At 40.0% G+C, this 12,795-nt stretch overlaps 1 protein-coding gene across 16 annotated transcripts in view; it reads right to left on the bottom strand.

Annotated features, from left to right (window-relative positions):
* The window catches only part of LOC18432581 (Tetratricopeptide repeat (TPR)-like superfamily protein), an 82,342-nt gene that overhangs the window by 26,282 nt on the left and 43,265 nt on the right, over positions 1-12,795 (bottom strand). For 14 of the 16 annotated variants that reach the window (XR_016053070.1, XR_002280654.2, XR_016053072.1 and 11 more), the window contains 3 exons: positions 11,038-11,132; positions 10,808-10,937; positions 10,636-10,740 (listed from right to left, as the gene is read on the bottom strand). Coding sequence is in view for 12 of the 16 variants with exons in the window: in XM_020666255.2 (XP_020521914.1) it covers positions 10,636-10,740; positions 10,808-10,937; positions 11,038-11,132 (330 nt within the window). In the remaining 4 variants the exon portion in view is untranslated. Of the gene's footprint in view, positions 1-3,961; positions 4,323-10,635; positions 10,741-10,807; positions 10,938-11,037; positions 11,133-12,795 lie in introns of those variants that run through there. The other 2 variants (XM_088863480.1, XM_088863481.1) reach the window with 1 other exon arrangement.

The following is a 12,795-nucleotide window of genomic DNA, read 5'->3' as shown; positions in this document are numbered from 1 at the left end:
CCTTGATGAGGTTGGAAAGATGCCCAAGGTAGTTGGCCAAAAGATTGTGACCCTTGTGTTCGATTGAAGGGCCTGAAGGGACAAGGGTCAAATCCTCATCATGACCATCGCACAACATGTACATGTGATAGCCGTATTGGGAAGCAGGCACCATTGATGGTGTGACATGTACATGTGCAAGAGAAAGTCCCCATGCACCAATTGCCCCCATGTACAGGTCTCTGTGACCTAGTCTTGTTCCTAGGGGCAACCTGCACTCCATAAACTAGGATTGTGTTTTCATCACCTATTGGTTGGCTTTGGAACTCCAATCATGAACTCCTGTGATGGATTGTGGGTCATGAGAACTACTGGGTTAGTTTGAGAAATTGAGTGCTGGACATAGTCACTTGTGGAGATGGAGTGCCTCAATAATTTCGTATTTTTCTTAACAAAGTTGGATCTGATTCCCATCAAATTAATTTTAAATAATTATTATTTTAAAATGTTAAAATAAATTTTTAGAAGTCTCTGGATATTTTATTTTATCACAATTGATTTTCAAATTAGCTAAAACTGAATTTTCAAGTACTTAAATATCCAGAGAGAAAAATAAAATATTTATGGTTATCTAAAAATTAATTTATTAATTCCAAAATTTAATTTAGATTGTGGGGGCCCAAGATTTAATGGGGCCCACGACATTAAGCCCACTTATGTGGGGCATGGGGCCCACTTGTGTCATCCATAAGTGGAGCGCCTCACTCTTGCCTATTTTGAGAATAGTGTGGCTTGTCCATGAAGCCACCTGGGTGATTTGAAATTGAAATAGAATGTTCTATGACATAAGGATGATTGTTTTCAAAATAGGAAGGTGTAGAGATTTATTGGAGTTATATAATACTACATAGTATATTTTTCTACACAATATTTGATGGGATTAGCTGAAGCCAACTGAGGGATAAGGTTCTAGCACCTTCCATTAGATCATGATGACTGATCAAAGGATTGTATGACTCTCACCCCACAAGTTACCTAGGATCTACAATCAATATTGAATCTCTACAATGATGGTTAACCCTAATCCCCAAAACCCTAGTCTCTGAGTTATAAATACATCATATTGGGGGACCATTCTCTACAACTAATTTGATCTCTCTATCTTCCACCTAGGGTGGCACGCCACCCTCTCTATCTACTCTCATCTCTATCTCTCACCCTCTCAAAGACCTAAAAAGAAAAAAAAAGGGGTCATACTCCATAGAGTGCAAAGAACGGGGGCATGCCCCTCATAGTTGTAATAAAGAGAGGCCCCATGTCATGACATACATGCTCTTGTGTTTTAAGAAAAGAGGGTTTAGCCAAAGCTTCCATTTGCTGAGATTCAAGAAAGACCAAGATCATGTGCGCCATAATTGGAGGAGACCCGATGTGGGGTGTACGAAGTCCTTGGGGTAACTTGAGGCAAGGTATTCGGTAATTTTAATGGCTCCATGTTTTTTGATTCTTCACGCATTGTATTTTTGTTTGATTGTATAGAATTGCACTGGCATGCAAGAGAAGGTCCTAGATTGTATTTAAGCTTACTTCTGTAAATTAAGGTTGTATTTTTGGACATATGAAAGTGATCTAGCCGGTATTGCAAAAGAAAGAATGAAAATTTTAAACAATACATATTGTGCGAGATCACATTGTCCTCTTTCATTAGTATTAGATTGAGATTCCTTGCTGCCATATTACTTTTTTTTTGCTTTTTGTGATGAGTTTTGAATTAGAAACTTGAGAGCCAATGGCTATGTGGCTAAGTGATATACCTCTGGAAGAATTATTGGCATGTTTCCTACAACAAGAGGCACTTAGCAGATTAAGCTATTTTGTGTTGTTTTGGCGCACTGATATGAACAAGAGGATGAGGTATTTTTCTTGGGCATATCCAAGTGACAATTTGTGTCTTTCACTGTAGTATCTACCTGCAAAATTTCAGTGGGCGATCATGTGGGGATTGAGAGTTATGGACGGACTCATCATTGAGGGGTGCCAATTCTGCTCCACAAAATCCAGGAACTGTATACTATGTTCCGTCAATTTTTCCACCAACTAAATAATTTATTTTTGGTGAATATCTAACTGTAATCCACTCAAATTGAGTCTACTTTCAAACAAAAATAATTTCATGGAGAAAACCCATGGTTTGAAAGATGTGGTTATTTTATTGAAGGGTGCTCAAAAGCTATTTTTTGCAATGAAAAATGTTTATATGACGTGAATGTTATGATTTTATATCCCTTGTTTAACAAAATGCTTTGAGGAGAATGGTTTGAAGCCCACATTGAGGTTTTATATTTCTATTTTCAGTCTATTTTCTAACAAAAAATTTGTGACAGAAACTCCACGAGCATTAAGAGAAGATTATTTTATTGGAGAATGGGCATCCTGAATTTCTACAGTTTGATCTGTTTTACTATAAGATGAATATCTCTATTTTTCAAGCCTACTTAATAGAGTGATATGGGGCTCATACCAATAATTTTCTTGTTGTTTTGACACCAATTTTAAACAAAAATTGAAATGCAAACTCCATGTGGGTAGAGAAATAGGTAATTTTACTGGAGAATGCTCATCTTAAATTTCTGCAGGATGACCTATTTTGTGACGTCAATTTCACTTATTTACTTCCTTGCTGAATAACATTACTTGGGATTTGCACCATAATGTTGAGTTGTGGTTTCGAGTCTAGTTTTCAACATAAAAAGTTTGAGGAAGAAACTCTGTGGATTGGGAGAAAAAATTATTTTAGTAAGGAATGTTCATTTCGATTTTCTGCTGTGAATGTCACCAGTTCATAGACTCACTAAATGGTATGGATTGGGGATTGTATCGCGTATTATTTTAAAATTTTGAGTTTATTTTCAGATTCAAAAAGTTGGAGAGAGAAACTCACTGTGAGATGAAAGAAATTGTGTTTTTATCAGAGGATGCTCACTTTCTTTTCTATAGCAAATCGAAAGGTATGACATGTGGAGTCACTAATTGTATTCTCATTGATAGGAAAGCTTAAAGGCTTATTCTAAGTCCTATTATTGTGTTATGTGTCACTTTATGATAATAAATTTTTAGAGAGAGGTCCTGAATATTGAGGAATTATGAAACCCTATGTGAGGGGTGCTCAGCCTAGAAATTGCAGAAAATTAAAAGTGAAGAATTACATGATTTACTTGTAAAAGGCATATTAGATTCTATTCATTTTTGACAATGAAGGAATATGTAGAGACACGTGTGGCAGCCCATAAACTATTAGTGGCAAAATCAAATTTGCGACCATTGACTGATGGCATGGAGAAGAGTATTTCTTCATGATATGAGTAAAGGACAATCCAAGGGCCGAAGAATTGGACACTTTCCTGATGTAATGACCAAGTGACTCTTTATCAGTTATGTGCTCTTCCAAAACCCATACAAGTTTGTTAGAAAGCAAAATCAAGGACCAAGAAAGGCCAAGTATCACACTATGTGGTTTGAGGTATGAATTACATGGTTTGGTAATATAGGGAAAAAGGATTCAATATCATATAGCCTTTTGAGTCAACTTGACCTTTATACTTCTTTTTACATCTTGACTGGTTTTATGTATATGTATGGAGAGAAGGACATTCGTTGATAGGTGCTACAATTTTGAAAGAGCTGGTTTTGACTACCCTACAATATATGTGCCTTCTTATACTTATGCAAGCCACCTAAGGTAGTGAATACAAGGGATGTGATTTTAGTGTTTTAATCAAGGTCTATAGCCTAACTATCAACCACAAGAGATGGGTATGCCTCATTCAAAAATGTGTAGCACAAATGGAGTGTTGCACCAGTTCTTGTATGCTCCGATAAGACCGTTTCTGTCGTTTGTCCTCCCCGTAAGGTCCAGTAATATGGTGTGCCACATCAGATGAGGATCTCATCTTAGGCTCTCCAAATTGCAAAGAAAATATGTTTTTTGGATTTTTTTTTTTGAGAAAAGTAAACATTGTATTACTGGGGAGAAAGATTACATGTGTAAGGAAATCCGAGGACACCCACGCAGGGGGTCTCGGCAAAGTATGCGTTTAGACTATCTTATACAAAAAGGCTTTTAGAGCTGCCCAATTACATAGATATACATGGAGCTTCCAAAAAATGCAGCAGGGCCAAAAAATGCCAATATACAAAGGTATTTGGTTGTATGCCAGTCCAAAACAAAAAAGGAGTTGGACCCGGCTTGAGCTTGTCCCTGGCTTCTAGCTCCTTCTTTTACCAGTTGATCCGCGGAGTCGTTGGACGTCCTCCATATATGCTTCCAAGAGATGTCCATAGCCCTGCAAATGTGATCAATTTCATCAAAGATAGAGGTTAGGTGCCATGGTGGAGAAGACACTTTGCTTGCCCACGAGATGATATTTTGAGAGTCCCCTTCCACTATGAGGTGCTGGCCCCAAGAACTGTTGAAGTTTTTCAAGCCTAGGAGGAGGGCCAAGGGTTCTGCATGATTGGAATCCTTGAGGCCAAGGTGTACCGAAAATGTTAGGAGCGTGTTGCTTTGGTGGTCTCTGAAGACCCCCCCTGCCCCTCCCGGGCCTGGGTTCCCTAGGGAACAACCATCGAAATTTAACTTGATACAACCTATTGGCGGTGGTTGCCAGTTGTTAGGTCTAGTATCCAGCCTCGATTGAAGGTTGAGGATGTTTTTCCATTGTGTGAGGAACATGCTTCCAGGAATGCTTGAAAAAACCTTATGGTTAGAAGTCCAGAAGGTTACCAAAGACTTCACCTTGTGAAGGAAAGCAGAAGTGTGGAGTTTTTGACCTTGGAAGATTCTATTATTTCTTTCAGCCCAGACTGTCCAAATGGTTGCAGCTATTGTTGCCGTCCAAAGAATTCTTCCGCCTTTGGCCAACAAAAGTCGAAGTCGCACGAAATCAAGGCCTTGACCGAGGGAGGGATGACCCAATTGATGCCAAATTGTTGCAAGACCTGACCCCAAAGATCGTGAGTAAAGTCGCAAAGAATGAAAATATGGGGATTGGATTCCTCCTCGCATTGACATAAAGCACACCTATTAGGGATTGGGACCCCTCTCTTTTGGAGATGGTCCACCGTGAGGGCTCTAAGAGAGCTGGCAAGCCAGTTGAAGGTCTGAACCTTGGGTGGAGCTAAGGTGGACCACACTTGAGACAGAACCGAGGTAGGATTCCCGAGGAAAGTAGGAGGTAGAGTTAAGCTCTTGTAAAAGGATCCTATCGAGAACTTACCAGAGGCGGCAAGGGTCCAAACTATTTCACCTCTGCTAAGAGGAGAGATGAAAAGAAAGTGTAGGGCTGAGGAGAGCATCAAGAATTGATTGTTTTCCTCTTCTGTTAGGTTCCTTCGGAGTAATAGATTCCAAACTCTACACCCTCCTGACAAGATCATTTCTTCGACAACGGTAGAATCTTTGTTTAGAGCAAGCGAATAAAGTGAAGGGAATACCTCTCGTAGAGGGCAGTTTCCCAACCATAGATCTGACCAAAACCTCACCCTAGAACCTTCCCTTGGATGAAACCTTACATACCTTTCGAACAGAGTAAAGACCAAGGAAAAGGATTTCGAGGCTCCAGAAGCGTTATGCGACTGGTTTTTTTCTGGCAGCCAGGCTCCTTCTAGGATTTTATACTTTTTTCTAAGTACTTAGGCCCACAGGGCATTGGGCTAGGTGGCTAGACGCCACCACCATTTCCTTAGAAGTGCCAAATTATGTTTTCGAAGGACTCTGATTCCTAGACCTCCCTGATGTTTGGGTAGGCAAATATTGTCCCATGCTATAAGATGAAACTTCTTCTTGTCAGCCTGTCCCGACCAAAGGAAGTTCCTCACGAGTTGGTCCAAGCGGTTGGTCACTTGGGTTGGCACATTAGGTACACCAGGGACTTTGCTAATGTAGCTTTAATCAAAGTTGATCTACCAGCCAATTTGAGGAATCTGCCTTTCCACCCTGCCAGACGTCTGTCTATCTTGTCTAGGGCGTGAGACCATTGCCTCTTCTTGGGTTTCCCCATACCCAAGGGAAGGCCTAGATAGGTGGTTGGGAGGTCCTCCACTTTACACTCCCAATTCGGAATCAGTGAGCATTTGTCATTGCTACACCCAGCATTTTTTATTTGTCCATATTGACTTTGAACCTAGTTGCTGTTTGGAAGCAACTCAGGAAAAGTTTGAGGGTGTCCACTTCATTGGAGGAGGCATCTAAGAACACCAACGTGTCATCTGCGTATTGTAAATGAGACACCGTTGGGCCATGTCTACTGCTCCTGAATCCAAACAGAAGACCTGCCTGATATAGCCAGCGGCTAAAGACTTTCGCCACTATAGCAAACAGGAAGGGGGAGAGGGGGGGTCACCTTGGCGAAGGCCCCTCAAGGACGGGAGGAATCCTTTTGGGGCTCCGTTAATAAGAATAGAAAAAAGTGGATGAGAGTAACAGCCTCTCATCCACTTCTTCCATCTAGCCCCGAAACCCATTCTAGCCATCGACTCTTCCAGGATTAATCAGTCAACATGGTCATAGGCTTTCTCCCAGTCAATTTTGAAGATAAGCCCTGATTTTTTCTCTCAGTGCCTCCCAGTCAAGATGGTCATAGGAGTACCACCAGGTTTGGACAAGAGTTTATAGAGACTCCTCTTCAAGCCAGTGGAGTTCAAATCTGAAGGGTTTGGGACCCCTCTTGACTGCATTAGAATCAAGCAAAAGGACGGTGGTCCAACGTAGGCTTGGGAAGGGCTAATGAAGAAGAACCTGGAAAGTGCTCCTAGTTCAAAGAGAGGAGGAATCTGTCTAACTTTGAGCAGGTGGGTCGCGAAGCATGGTTGGACCAAGTATACCTACAACCTTGAAGGGGGATATCAAGGAGATCATTTCGCCTGATAAATCCCTTGATGTCCAGGGAGAATGGAGTAGAGGAGTTTTTCTCGTAAGACCAACAGATGACGTTAAAGTCACCTCCCAGACACCAAATGGGGTGTGGTAGGGATGCAACGTGATCCAGTTCTGTCCACAGCCTATTCCTGAGGGAGGAGGTGTTTGGACCATAAACAACCGAAAATTTCCATGGGGTCCCATCTTAGTTGCTAGAGAGGAGTAAAGTAACAGAGAATTCGCCTATAAAGGAGGAGTTTAGGGTATGGTCTAAGGGTCCCATAACACCCAAATGCCTCCTAATGCCCCATTTGCAGGTAAGGAGACCCATTGACAAGGTCTTCTACCCCAAACCTGGCGAATGAGATGAAGGTTAGGATCTGGAAGTTTGGTTTCAAGTAGGGCTAGAATCACGAGAAAGTTTGGAGGTAAGGTCCTTGACAACATCCTTTTTGGAGGACTGTCCTAGTCCTCTAACATTCCAAACAAGTAGCTTCATCTTTTGGAGATGAGAGAGGAGGAGGAGGCTAGTCTGGGAGACCTCCTTGGGCAGTCCGTGGGGAGAGGAGAAGGGCGACTCTCAACTAGATTCCCAACAAAGTTTAAGGATGAGAAGAGGTTGCAAAGCTCTCTCTGACCTCTGAATCTCACTTGCATCCTGCTTAGCGCGTCCGTTGTAATGAATCTGTGAGCCGATCCTTCAAGTCCATCATATTCGAATCCCATCAATCTGTACATCTCTCGCATTTTATCTTCTATCCTGTTAGTCCCATCCCTGTCGACCTCCTTTGTGTCGTCGCCAGCTTGGGAGGGAGAGATGGGTTCCGAAACAATCTCCGGGGGCACGGCCATGGGTTGAGCCAAGGTTGGGGTCTTGTGAGGCTCTGTTTCAAAATCTGCCAACTGGGGGGTGGGACTGGAGAGGTATAGGTCAGGGGGAAGGAAAGGGAGGGGTGAGGCAGCATCAGGAGGGTGTCCGGTACAAGGGGGAAGATGCCGGGGGCAGAAAGTTAGGTTGTTGGGGGTGAGGGTCAGAGGTTGGGGTTGGGTCATAGGGTAACTAGGTAAGGAAGGTTTCAAAGGGGAGGAACGGAGCTTGAGGGGGGTAGGCAAAAGAGAGGGAGGGGAGGAAAGTGAGAAAGTGGTGTGTCTTAATCGAGGAGTAGGTGGCCCCCCTCTTTTTTGGATATATGTTGGGTTTTGATAGACAACTTTTAGTCGTGCTTTTTGTTTTGGATAAAATCATAGATGGACTTTATGATTGTTTTTGTGGATATGACAAGACTTGGTAAAATTAAAGGTGAATGCCGTAAAATGATTTTCAAAGACTAAGTAAAAATTGAACTAGACCTTTTGTGTTGAAAAACCTAGGTTTATGAATATGGTTTTGAGAAAACCCCATAGTCTTGCAAGGTACACCCAGTCTTTGTGAAAATCATACTAAATCTTCGCTCTATTTTCTAACTATTGCTTACAAAAATTTACCAAGTCAAAAGTTTTGATAAAAAGGAAAAACATTTGAGTCTTGAAATTATTTTATAAACATGGGAAAAAGTGTCATTTATCTTTGCACCTATTTTAAATACCCATATGTCTTGACTCAGGTTTTTATAGTACCGATTACGTGACTTGACAGTCAGTTCATTAGAATCCTCGATTACCTAAGACCATGAACCATAGGGAATGCCTTAGGATGCCAAGAGACTAGTGTGGTTTGTGATAAGATCACTTGGTTTGTAAGGATTTACAACCAAGAGACTAGTGTGGTTGTAACCTTTGTGGTTCGATAAAAAAAAAGGATTGCATATTGAGAGACTTCAGGCATTGAGTTATTTTGGCATGAGACTTGCTGAACTTCCTCATAGCATAAGCATGAGCATGATGAGACATTACGTGTTACATGTATTTTTTATTTGAGCGGGAGTTACTACAGTCCCACGGCTGTTTTAGTTGCTCAGATATATAAGTATTCTTTTGTAAATTGCCGAAGGGATCTAGATAACTTAGCATTCTAGTGGGAGTATCTGCTTATGATTGGTGGACCAGCTAGAACAACATATTGTCATGTTGTCCACCTTGAAACCCGGATATGTGGCACTGGTTGTCTGGCTAAAAATTTGAGCAGCATAATTGAAGAACTTCCTTGAGCTGCTGATATAGGACCCCTTGCGATGAGAGTGTTCGTGCATATCTTCTGTCACAAGGAGTCCATGATTCGTGATGCAAAAACTGAGGACGTAAAGATGGACTACGGCCACGTTCAGGACAAGATCCGAGCAGCAGAGAGAGCCTTCATGACTCCCATAGAGGCTACATCCATCAATCTTTAGTGAAAAGATTGATGGCGAAGGAGTTTGAAGTTGGCAATACTGATGCCAAGACTCAAACTAAGCTTTACGAGCTAGGCCGAATTGAGTTTTGAAATCCTACGAGACCTGAGCATAAAGCACAACTGAGAATGGTTTGCAGGTTAGCCCTTGATGAGGTCGGAGAGATGCCCAACGTAGTTAGCCAAGGGGCTATGTGAACTTTGTGTGCAATTTGAAAGGCACGAAGGGACAAGAGCCAAATCCTCATCATGACCATCGCACATATACATATGAATATATGATAGCCGTATTGGGAAGCAGATACCATTGAAGGTGTGACATGTACATGTGCAAAAGATAGCCCCCATACAGCAATTGCGATAAGTGTGTACAGGTCTGTGTGACCTAGGCTTCTGCCTGAGGGAACTTGCAGTCCATAAACTAGGATTGTATTCTCATCACCTATTGGCTGACTTTGGTTGTCCAATCATAAATCCTTGTGATGGACTATGGGTTATGGGAACTACTGATCAGTTTGAGAAAGTGAGTGTGGGACATAGTCACCAGTAGAGATGGAGTGCCTCAGTAATTTCGCATTTTCCTCAACGAAGTTAGATCTGTTCCCATCAAATTAATTTTAAAATAATTAATTTTGTTTTAAATAATTTTTAGAATGTTAAAATAATTTTTAGAAGTCTATGGACATTTTATTTTATCAAAATTGATTTTTGAATTAGCTAAAACTAAATTTTCAGGTATTTAAATATCCAAAGAGAAAAATAAAATATTTATAGTTTTCTACAAATCAATTTATTAGTTTTAAAATTTAATTTAGAATGTGGGGGCCCAAGATTTAATGGGCCTCACAATGTTAGGCTCACTTATGTGGGGCATTTATATTATATTATACAATATCATATTATATATTATTTATTATACCATATATTATATTTTTTTTTTATATATATATATATATATATATATATATATATATATATATATATATAATGTACAATATATAATATGTTGATGCAAATAAAAATTTCGGTTATCAAAATTTTATTTTATTTTTTTAAAGGCTTAATTTTTGTTTAGTGAATAAGGTAGTGCGTGAGTTGTTTTGCGGATATGGTTGATTTTAATATTAAGCAAAGGGATTTAGACCTCCTGAGTAAAAACGCTTGATAGGAAACATTGAAAAGTGTAATTATACATTTGAGTTGTGTGTTATGGGAAAGTGCCTGCGGAAAATGTGCATATTCCTCCCAGGGAAGGTTAAACATGTTTTGAAGAGTACATATGCAGATCCATTTTTTCTATTCATGCTTTGTATTACATGACATGAATAGGAAAAAGCAAGTCTATTCAACTGTCATAATCCATAATGTCAATATAACAATATAACATGATATATTATAAAATACATCCTACCTGATTCAAGAGACAATTGGCCAAGTTTCTAAGACGATTCCCCGTATAACCAATCCAACCTCTCACATCCACCCGCAACCATAGGCCTAGAGCATTTAAATAAACCTGAAAATATAGTTTGTCACATATGCTGCAAGTTGAAGTTATTTGACAGACAAATCCAGTTACACACCTCTGCACAGTCAGCATCATCTCTTTGCAGTTCTGCCCAGATATGACGGTCATAAATATCTAAAATTCTATTTAATGGAGAATGACCATCCATGTAACAAAGAGCAACATGCCACCAATTATGCGTATACCTAGAAACAACATAAACGTAAGCACATAAGGAAGCCAGATGGGAAACATTTAAATAGTAAATGGCACTTGCAAGATAGATTCCAACAGAATGTTCCTTACATAAATGACGAGCAATCAATCCATGAGGGAGAACATTCTTCCATAAACTTAACTGCCTCCCTAAAATGACATTCGTACTGGAAAACATGGCATAACTGCATAAAGATATCCGAAAGGTGACCACAAAAATCATAATAATACGGAAACATTAAGGACACGAAAAGTATTACAATTATATACAGATTAGTAGGAAACCATTTGATAATTATATTAGACTGCTAACCCATGATATCATATAGAAACCAAAGGAAAATCCAGTTTTTTTGGTAATTAAACAATAAAATAAGAGGATTTCTTTTGTAGCTAACAGGAGATTGTATCCGCAAGATGGTATGCCACCAAAGTGTCAGAGGCAGTCATTGATCTGTCGGGCTCTACAAAACCATAAAGGATGTTCAATCTCAGCTTACTACAGGAAAAGAGTCATAAGAGTGGTCTGATCGGACAGACATCTTAACTGATGGTACTAAAATGAGCACCAAACAACCCATTGCTGATTTTCACATGGTTAGTGAAGATCTTGATAGAGAAGCATTAGAACACTTAAGATAGCAATAAAGGAATATATAATAACGCATGGAGAGCAAGGCCCAACAGGAGGTAATTTTTGGAAGGTCTTGAGGTGTTGTATTCAATTTTATGTGTTGTATTTGGGGCTGCCTCAAGTTACAACTCCTCTTTCCCCAAATGCCCCAACTTTTCAAGGTATTAGCGCCTTTTGCAAATGCTATAGATAAAAATTTTAGTTTCTGCCTCAGGTTCTCCTCCTAAAGAGATTATTGTTATTTAAAGGCCTTACGAGAGCATGTAATTAATTGTATGATAGTGGAACAAAGAATTCCAGTGGGAGTATAGTCCAGCGGGACCGAAGTTGGCAAAACTAATGCCAAAACTCAAACTAGGCTTGACGAGCTAGGCCGAGTTGAGTTCTAAAACATGTGCCCATATAGCACAACCGAGAAGGGTTAGCAGGGTTACCCCTTGATGAGGTCAAAGAGATGCCCAGAGTAGTTGGCCAAGGGACTTCGTGACCCCTGTGCGTGAATGGTAGGCTTAAAGGGACAAGAGCCAAATCTCATCATAATCATCACACGATATGTACATATTAAAAAGCAAACAACATTGAGGGTGTTGCATTTACATGCACGAGGATAGCCCCTATGCACCAATTGGGATGTGTGTGCACAGGTCTGTGTGACCTAGGCTTGTCCCTAGGGGGAAACCAGTAGTCCATAGACTAGGATTCTATTCTCATCACCTATTAGTTGGCTTTGGTAGTCCAATCATGAATCCTTGTGATGGACTGTAGGTCATGGGAACTACTGGGTCAGTTTGAGAAAGTGAGCATGGGACATGATCACCAGTAGAGATGAAGTGCCAATTTCTTTCACATATTCCTCAACAAAGTTGGATCTGATTCCCATCAAATTAGTTTAGAAATAATTAATTTCGTTATAAATGATTTTTAGAATATAAAATAAAATGTTTAGAAGTTTCAAGTATTTTATTCCATCAAAATTGATTTTAAAATAAGCTAAAAAGGAATTTTCTGATATTTAAATATTCATATAAGAAAACAAATTACTTATCCTTTTTCAAAAATCATTTTTATATTTCTAAAATGATTAAATATCATAGGGGCCTAGTATACACTATGGGCATATAATGGGCCCACCATATTTGATGAGGGCGTGAGGCCAACTATGCCCATAGAGGCACAACCCCACTTCTCTCCCTCTCCCTCATAACCGACATAAG

The sequence above is a fragment of the Amborella trichopoda genome, chromosome 3, assembly GCF_054954075.1.
Source record: "Amborella trichopoda isolate Santa Cruz 75 chromosome 3, AtrichopodaSantaCruz75HAP2 v2.0, whole genome shotgun sequence".
Classification (NCBI taxonomy): domain Eukaryota; kingdom Viridiplantae; phylum Streptophyta; class Magnoliopsida; order Amborellales; family Amborellaceae; genus Amborella; species Amborella trichopoda.
Note: the sequence above shows the minus strand (reverse complement) of the source record. Positions and strands in the feature narration are given on the sequence as shown.